Raw genomic sequence first — 10069 nt, forward strand, 5'->3', positions numbered from 1 at the left:
AGGTTAAAGTACGGAAAGTAGGTTTTTTTTTCCTTGAATTTTTTCTTATGGCATGGGGTCCCCAGAAGCACGGGGCCCGTAGCATATGCTACTTCTGCTCTATGGCTACTCCGGCCCTGCCCGTGGTCTCTCATCAAAGCGCCCTGCACCGGTGAGCATCCCCCCCCCCATTTATGTCCTAGCACATTCGAAACTCCTTAGAAAAAACTGAAGGTTTGGCAGGGGTGCCCACTCCTCCTAAGAGCAAGGATTCACCCCTCTTAATATCGCGAAGGCCCCCCAAAAGCAAAAAGTCTCTAAAAAAAGAAAAATACCACTCAACACCCCTTTCTCCCTTAAAAATTTCAATGGCTTCTTAGATGGGCATACCTGGGTTTGGTCCCAACCTTAAACATACTAACCGTGTTCTACCTTTTGTTACTTCACGAGGGATAGAGCTCACTATCTGCAAAGCAAACCCACTTATCGCTCCAAAAACACGATTCATTCGTGCACGTGACAATCTCGTTCCTCGAAGCTGATTAAGCTATCGCACACACTTTCTTGAACTTATCCGAAACAGAAATAGCTGAGTGCTTCAGTACTATCGATCTCGAATACGACGTAGAATTCAATTAATTACAAAGAAATTGAAACGAAAACAATGAATAGCATCACAGTCATAGCCAGAGGCGGATAGGCTGTTTTACACTCGAGGCGATCCAATACTCTACAATGGAACCTGTCCATTTTGAAATTTACTGATTTTATTTCATTTTGAGTAAAAGATAGTATAAGCATCATTTCCAAAGAGGTTGAAGCGCCCCTAAGGGAAGTCACAGGAGGTCACCTCGACCTTCCAAATACTTCCTTATTCGGCAAATTTTGTCTGACGATTCGATATATTTGGCAACCTAATTGCAATATTACAGTTTTTACATGCTCGAATGTCCCTTTTCATTTGATGTATGGACACCCCTAATACCCTATTTTACCATTCGGCAAAATGTGGAGTGTCATTTGGCAAATTGCGAACTTCGCCCTCCTAAAAATTTAAGGTCGGGGCACCCCTGCAGAGAGGGTTTGTTTGTTTAAGTTCTAAGAAGAATTACATTCCATGATACAGTCGAGCCTATATATGACTGCCTCGAATTTCTAATTTTCCTGCAATTTGAACAGAAATTGAACGGAGGAAAATGAGGACCATGCAGCATTAACTTTCTTAAGACTAAAGCAATCCGATATTTCAAACTAACCTCCCTTTCTCGAAATTTACTGACTTTCCGGCGTTTTGCTCAGAAATTTAATAACCCATTGAATATTAATTGGTGGTTTACCCGAACTGATCCAAATAACGTATTAAAAAATTAGAACTATACTGTTGTCAAAAGTTTTTCATCTAAAACAGTGGTTCCCAACCTTTGGGCAATCACCTCCAAGTGGACGATTTAACTCTTCAAGGGGCAATAAGTTCGTGGAGGACGACATGGGACGATAAATATTCAAAAGAATAATACCTTTTTTTTTTAAAGTCAGCTAATATCGAAATTGTAAATGCGTACGAAACTGATTGTTTAGATTTCAAACAAAGGATCATGAGTAGAAAAAGGTAAATTAAAGATTAGGAGCGTCCTCCTCATACCTTGGGTACCCTTAGAAATTGCATTCATGGCAAGTTCAGGAGACTGGAACAATGTCTGTCGTCTAGCTTTTCACAAAACAATTAAGTATTTGAGACATATGGGGGCTTCCTATGAGGTTGAATCCAAAGAATACAAAGTCTAAAATTCAAGTCTTAACTGAAATCTACCAATGATAAGGCAGCCATTAATTAAGCTGTTATTTAATTTAAAAACATAGTTAGTTAGCTAGATTTGCTGAAAGTGCGTTTTACTCAACTTTTCATCAATTATTTTCACGGCATAGCCACCAGTATCTATAGTAAAGTGTATTTCAAGTAGTACTTGAAGCAAGTCTGGATCCAAAGTGCACCAAAATGGAAGATAGTTCGTCCGCTCCTCTGGAGGGGTTCTAGGATGAGTCACTGGCTCATCAAGTTCGTCAAATTGACTTGCAGTACAACCCTTCCCAATTTAATGCTTCCCTGTAATATGAAACTTTCACTTCAATCGTGTGTCTTTATCGAAAACACTGCAGTTTTTTTACGCAAAAAGTAGGTACTGTCCCACAAGATACTAACGTTGGGTTTTTTTGGTAATATAAAGTGATTACTTTAAATTAAAAAAAAATCAAAGCGTTTTTGACTTTGTTTTTCAGTCAAAAAGGATACTTCGAAAAATCAGTGATGACTCAATTATGAGTAGGTGAAATTAAAAAAAGAAAATTCAATTTTTCTCTTTTTTTTCCTGCTTTTCCTCCTCCGCCCCTTTCCTTCCGCTCTCTTGAATAATACACTTTTAATTTTCGCTTGCTGATAAGATGGGGTGTTCCTTTTTCTTTCAGTACAAATTTCTTCGAGTTACAGAGTATTTTCGATATCAATGAAAAGAGCAAACGAAAAAAGCAGAACATTGAAACCAAGACATCGATTCATTAACTCCTTTTGTGTAATGAATCTGATAAGAAGAAAACTTTGCACCAAGAACTGCGTTTTAAACAAACAGATTTCTTCAAGAATCAAAGGATTAATGATATTTTTATGCGTCTAATAATAAACCTTTTGTTTTCAGAGAAATGAAAAATTTGGACAATGCTTCAGCTGATTTCGTTTCCTGAAAACAATTCCTTTCACACGTCTCGTATTCAAGAGCTTATGAATAAAATCCTAAGATGCATAGTTTTTTTCTCTTATCTTTTTTTTTTTTTTTGAATAGGTCTCGAAGTTTAATGTCATTAAATACCAGATAAACATATGTGTTTGGGGATATTTAAAAAAAAAAGAATGTCATTAGAATGTGTTTATTTATGAGTAGGAGAACTAGAGAAGTTTGACCATATTGGAGGTTTGACCCAGAGCCGTGTCCAAGGGGAGAGTTTTAGGGTTAAACCCCTCCCATTGAAAAATATAAACTGAATCATTAAACGATTTTCCAAAATGTATTTTAAAGTTACTTATTATGTATTTATTAAGTAAGGTTTTAGAGTTAATACACTAATACAATGTTCATCCTTTTTAATATTTTCCCATCTTTAACATTTTTCCTGAATTCTAGGAATCCCAAACACCTTCGCTACTAAATGTTTAAAAAGGATTGACTGAAGAATCCAGCAATGTTAAGCGTGCAGAGAAAAATTATTTAAAGAGAGTATTAGAGAATGATTTAGCCAAAAAAAAAAAAAAAAAAAAAAAAAAAAAAAAAAAAAAAACAAAAAAAAAAAAAACTAGAGAAACAGGGAAAATGGTTACTTTGCTTACTATTAAGATCTTTTATGGTCGAAAGAGGAAAGCTGTTTTGGGTTTCGGAGAAGGATATACCCTCAAATCCCTTCCCTTGGATACGTCTTTCTTGTTGGATGAATTTGTCGTACTACATATCAGAAGAATGTTTCTATGCAAAACAGCAATTGTTAAAATTCCTATTTTCATTAAAATTCCGGTTTAATATTATTTGATGAAAAGGAAAAGAAAAGTACAAAAAAATAAACTATCATTAGGTGGCATAAAAGGAATATGTGTGACCTTTTACAAAATGTTGAACTGTACAAAAAAATATTTTACTTTAAAGAAACACAAAAAAAAAAAGAGAATATATATTAATTTGATTTTTGGGCATCTTGAATTCAAATTATGCTTTTCGCAATCAAGAGCGTGTGTGTATGAATGCGCGTGTATGTTTATGTAGGCGCATGTGTGTGTGTTTGTGTAGGCGCATGTGTGTGGGTGCGTGTGTGTGTATGTATGTGTGTGCGTGTTGTGTATGCAATGCTGTGTGTGTACGCGCATTCGTTCGTGTGTGTGTGTGTGTGTGTATGTAGGCATATGTGTTTTGTGTCTGTATGTAGGAGTGTGTGTTTGTGTCTGTGCGCAGGCATAAGTGTGTGTATGTTTTTGTAGGCGTGTGTGTGTATGATTGTGAGTGTGTAGGATATGGACCAGGGTTGGCCGGATTGGACCCAATTGGGTTGGACCCAATGGGTTTTTTTGAAAAAAATCCATTTAAAAAAAAAACATTATTTAGACGACTTTTGGGTTTTTTAAAATTTTCCAAGAAGTTTTTTAAAAAAACTAAGTAATTTAAATACTTTCACAATTTAAACTTCTTTTTTTATTTGTTCTTCACCACAGCCAATGGACATAAAAAATGAATTTTGAACTTTAATAGTATTTCTTCACTCTTAACAGCATTAAAAAAAATACTTCAAAGATTTTAAATAAATGTATTTAACTTTTTTCTTTAACTGGTCAATAAATAACTCAAATTATCTTGACTAAGTCCTGTCACGTCCTGATTTTCTCAATATTTGTAGATTGTACAGAGGAAACTAATCTAGCCGAAAGGCTTTCCTGTGAAATATTTTCTGGGAAACCAACATGTCACAAATCTCGAATAAACAAGGTATATTTTTTAGAAATTAACAGGTTTTACGAACGGTCGAACGAAAAACAGAATAAGATGTGCAGCATTTTCATTATTTTACAAAAAAGTTTAATATTTCTTACTCTGTACACAGAAATAGAAAAACAGGCAACATAAAATTCAAAAAAATATCTTGATTAAGCTGGAATTCAGTAAAAAGGGATTTAAAACTACTTGAGGTTCTACAGTAGTTTTGCATAACAAAATGAAATACAATAAAGTAAAATGCAAAAAAAAAAAAAAAAAGTAGTAATTACAAAACAATAGATTTTATCGCTCAAGAAGTAACTTTGCCTTAAATGTTGGTAATCATGGAAACTAAAAAATCCGAAACTTCACCATTCTTGGGTTTTGTCGTCTTTTTTACTTTTCTTCAGAAAACGCTGAATTTTCCAGCCTTTTTTACCCCAAGACAATTTTTTTGCTTTGTCCATATACTTACGCAACAATATGCTACAAGTACCCCACATTTTCCATAAGAAAAGACAAGAAAAACCCACATTTCTTTTAAAAAACCCAGCTTTAGTTGGGTTTTTTTGGGTTTTATTTAAAAAAAAACCAAAAAACCCTGGGTCCATGGACTTTAAAAAAAAAAAACCCCGGGTTTTTGCCAACTCTGATATGGACGCAACCTAGAGACCGGTTTTTGCAAGAGGAGCAGCATCGTGAGGCCGGTCGACGCGACGGTGGTGATGGCAGAGGGTGCTGGTGGGAAAGTAAAATCATAGGAATTCAAAACAGTCAAATGAGAACAATAAGCAATCGTGATTGCTCAAAAAAAAAAAAAAAGTCTGTATCGAACTAAAATGAACTATTCGACACACTTAGTTTACTTTTCCTTTGACAATGTAAGTTACAAAGGAAAAAAGTTTGCACCCGCTCCCTTTTTGAAATTCTGGACACGTGACTGGTTTGACCCACACTATCTCTCTCATATTTAAACATTTATTTAACTGATGAGCACCAAATAACAGCAAGGGAACAAGAAGAGCAAAACGTTGCTCCTATTTTAAGCCATTTTCAGAGAGAATTAAAGGGAATTTAGCAATCACTGAAATGTTCTTCAGACAAAAAAGCTTTTTTTATATCGCCAGTTCTCCCCTAGTGCACTATTTGTCATTAACATACACAAAAATGAATTGGCTTATTGTGTTCTCAGATTAATGTGCTAAAAGAATATTTATTTCTTACTTTGCCTTTTTATTTTCATACTAGTGGTACCCGCACGGCTTTACCTGTAATAGAAAAATTAAAAGGTCTTTCGGTTCGCCTGTATATTTACAAATAATGTATGGTGAATTTTCTCGCCAGTTGGCTTGTACCCATGTTACGGTTCCACGTTATGATAATTTCGTATCTCGCCAATTGGCTTGTGCCCATGTTGCGATTCCACGTTATGATAATTTCGTAAATAATGTATGGTGAATTTTCTCGCCAATTGGCTTGTACCCATGTTACGGTTCCACGTTATGATTATTTCGTAATTTACTCGTCCATCTTATGATAGTTTTGTTCTTAAAATTGGAATAAAAAAAGAACCACATCGACTTTTTAAAAAATCGCTCCGAGGTGCACACCCCCATGCTACAAACTAATTTTGTGCCAATTTTTATGAAAATCGGCCGAACGGTCTAGACGCTATGCGCGTCACAGAGATCCAGACATCCAGACATCCAGAGGTTTTTTTAATTAACTTACTTATTGATTTTTATTTTATTTGTAAAAAAAAAATTTCTAGAATCACTAGTATGGGAGGTTTGATACATACTAATTCTGGGAGATTTGACCCAGTTCAAATCTCCTCATTAACTTTCATTTGATGGTGTAAAATTTTCAGAAGTGTACTGCCGTGGTCGGTGAACGGCAGTATCTGCAGAAATGAGTTTTTGATATATTTGAAAAAATGTGTGGTGAATTCAATGCTAACGATAGGAAAATGTCGGAATTAGACTTTTTTTTTTTTTTTTTTTGAGCCTTTTTTTCAGCGGAAAACAAATAAGCAAACGTGTACAATAAAGCTAACGAACAACAGATGACGAAAATGCAAAAAAAAAAAAATGAAATTTGCAAAATTTTCTGTTACTGCCCTTTACCTTCCCATGGCAGTGTATATACATCATTTAATTAATTTTAAAAAAATGAAAAAAAAAAAATGAAAATTGAAAAATTTGCTGTTACTGCCCTTTGACTTCCCACGGCAGTGTATAGATCATTTAATTAGTTTTAAAAAGAAATGCTTTGAATGTAAATAAAAGAAATCTTTGCTCTTAGCTAACAATCAAAGTCACTTGATATAACATAGATATTCATTCGAAACACTTAATGTTTATACATTACTAGCTGCGTTGCCCGGATTTGCACGGTCTACCTTGAAAATAAAAATTGTGTCAAGTGACGTACATTCAACAATCAGGCTTAAATGAAAGAAAAAAATCATGCAAAATTTCCCTTCCAAACAATGACGACAGATATTAAAATACTTTTAAGAAATTAAAATGAGAAAGATTGAAGTAAACAATAGAGTCAAAAAGCGTATGTGTGGAAACGCGAAAATAAAATGGTAAAACAACTTGAATGGAGATGAGATTTTTTGAACTTGATTTAAAAATGCTTGTAACCTTTTTCCCTTTAGAGATAGAAGCTTAGTTTTTCGATTATAGGTCGAGATTGATCTGGAGTAAAAAAAATCCCTTTTTCCAGTGGTGTCAAAAAGAAAACTGTGGGACAATTCCTTCACTTTTTATGGAAATATTTAATGAAGAAAGTAGTGCCTAAATTTCAGCTAAGCCTAAGAAATTTCGACCTAAGGAACGCAAGTAACTCTAGCAGTAATTAAGTTTAAGTTAGAGCATTGAAACAAATTGCATAGAACTCTGAAAATTCTATCCTTTCCAACGATGTATAATATTAATATACGTGCAAGTAATTTTTCTCCCCCATATTCGGGAACTTATGTGAAAATTGAGCTTAAATTGGAATAGAAAAAGAACTTTTTACCGGATTTTTTTTCGAACTGGTCTGCAAACCTGGAAACTTCAGCGAAATCGACCGGGTTGTTTTCGAGTTCTGCGCCTTCAACACACAGACGCTTTTTGGAGACTTCATTTTATACTATGTAGAGTTTCTGATTAAACTGAGCATTTGCTTTTCTAATCGGTTAGTAAAGTTTCCTTAGTCATTAGCTACTCTATTTTTCATTGTAATTGAAGTTCCTTTTATTTTATTATATGAAAATTAGTAAAAAGAGAAGCTAGAAAAGGCAACGATTGTAACAAATTCAAGGACTTTGAGATACCCCTGTCGGGCTTAAAATCTGAAAGATGCACAGTATGGAAAAGCCAAATACTAGAAATTAACAAAATAAATATTTAGAAAAAATTAAGAAACCAACGAAAAAAAAAGGGGGGGGGGTAAAGTGGTAGTTTAGAGGGGGATATATGCTTTTTATTGCAGCATTTATTGTACTAATTAAAATCATTCCTTAATGCATTGTTTCTTTTAAATTCAAAACCTTTTCTGTTTCTATAACGGACGATGGATTTTGCCAATTAATTTCCAAATAATGTTTTATTCAAGCTGCTTAAACTTTCCAAGGTATGTGAATGATCTTTTCATATTTGTAGGATGCTGTTGCTGACCCGTTACTTAGGGCACCCAAAGAAGTCAATTGCCCCCATGACTTTAGGAAGATAATGTATTTACATGTAAGTGGGTGTGGTCTCTGTTGTTTTTCGATACAATTTATATTGAGTACATACCCTATTGCCAATCCCCGTCGAAAAATCCGAAATCCCAAGCCTATAGTGTAGTCCGATCAGGTGATGGACACCCTCCCCCCCCCCCACCCGACCCCTCCCAGCAATTGCACGGCTCGTAATTTGCTTTAAAAAGGTAAGCTTGCAAGCAGGTTTTTTTTTACTTCCTTTTACAAAAAAGGAAGTATTGTATTCGCGAAACAATTTTCACCCAAAAATCGGCCTTAATTTCCATTTTGCTCACCCCCACATGAATGTTGAGTTTTTTTTTTCAACCTGACCACACTTGGATATGTTTCTAGGAAGGTTCAGACACCCGAAATATCCATTTTGACGATCCCCTAGCTAATTACAACGAGTTTTCTCGTGACGTCTGTATGTACGTATGTATGTGCGTATGTGTGTATGTATGTCGCATAACTCAAGAACGGAATGTCCTAGAAAGTTGAAATTTGGTACATAGACTCCTAGTGGGGTCTAGTTGTGCAAATTAGTTTTTAGTTGCATTCGTATACTTCAGAGGGGGTCTTTTGTCCCTTTTTTGGGGGGAAATCATTGTTTATTTCGATGTGAACTCACGTAGTGTAATAATTTGGCGGACACTTGGCGATATATCGCCAGTCTTTTGGTCGCCAAGTTTTGTCGCCAACTTGGCGACAAAGTTGGCGATTTGTTTTTTTTAAAAATCTGGTTTTAATTTGGCTATTGTTGGTCACATTTAGAGAGTAAACTATTGAATCATATTAAAACTGCCAATAATGAGAAAATGACATTAAATTGGAGTAAAAGAAAGTCATGTGATGCACACATCAGCTCGTTTTTTTTTTTTTTTTTTTTTTTTGGATGAATTCATAGTATGGTTACTTCTTTTTAATCCTTCATTCCCAAAAAGAAAACGTAAAGACATTTTTGCTTTTGTCACTGATTAAACGTGTTTATTTACTGGGTTGTTGCACTTATTTTTCTTATAAACCCTCCAAAATATCTGAAACAAAGCTAGAAAAGCTCTCCCAGTTTTTTTCTTTTTTTTAATTCGAGCGCCTATTTTCCTTGCACGCATATAAATAAAAATGTACTTAATGTCGTGTATCCAATTCTACAGTTTCATTAAGATACTAGAAAATCGCCCGTAAAGGTATGACGGTGTGAACATTGCTTCTACATTTGAACGAAGCTATTTCCTGTTTGGTGGTATTTCGATAGTTGAAATTTTAACCCTAACTCCAGTTGATTAACCCTGAACTCCAGTACATAGCATTAATTGCTTACCACTTCTTCGTTTCCAAGGACCGATCCTAGCAGGTGTGCAGCATGTGCACCGCACAAGGGCGGCCGCAGGCCGCATCGCATAGTTCTTTCAATCAAGAAAAATTCCTCAAGAATTTCTCACAAGATACCTTTTATAATAAGTCGAATAAATATGCTGAATTTTAAATGTTCAACTATCAAAGTAAGTGCCAATTTCCCGACAGCATAGCATTGTTTAAGAAAAATAGAATGTTAAGGAACATTGTGTTGGTTCATTGTCAATTATTATCTACTCTTTACACACATGCTTCATTTGGTTGTAAAATTTGTGACAGAACTGGTAATCAGGCATGGATACAGGGGAGGGGAAATGAGGGAAATGACCCCCTCCTGAAGCATGAAAGGGTGCCTTCTAAAAGGAGCACCGAGGGCGGCCAATAATGTTTACCCCCCCCCCCCCGCTTTTGTAGACTATAGATATAGTTTTATTTTATATATAAAAAAAAGCTATACTGATTAGATACGCTCTCAAGCGTTTCAAACAACAAA

The 10069-nt window shown here is 35.0% G+C and overlaps 1 protein-coding gene across 1 annotated transcript in view; it reads left to right on the forward strand.

Annotated features, from left to right (window-relative positions):
- The window catches only part of LOC129223216 (tigger transposable element-derived protein 6-like), a 12564-nt gene extending 4354 nt beyond the window's left edge, over window positions 1-8210 (forward strand). Inside the window, exon 2 of the mRNA XM_054857780.1 lies at window positions 8141-8210. Within this exon, the coding sequence (XP_054713755.1) occupies window positions 8141-8210 (70 nt within the window). The remainder of the gene's footprint in view (window positions 1-8140) is intronic.
- Window positions 8211-10069: the final 1859 nt, after the last annotated feature.

The sequence above is a fragment of the Uloborus diversus genome, chromosome 5, assembly GCF_026930045.1.
Source record: "Uloborus diversus isolate 005 chromosome 5, Udiv.v.3.1, whole genome shotgun sequence".
Taxonomy (NCBI): Eukaryota; Metazoa; Arthropoda; class Arachnida; order Araneae; family Uloboridae; genus Uloborus; species Uloborus diversus.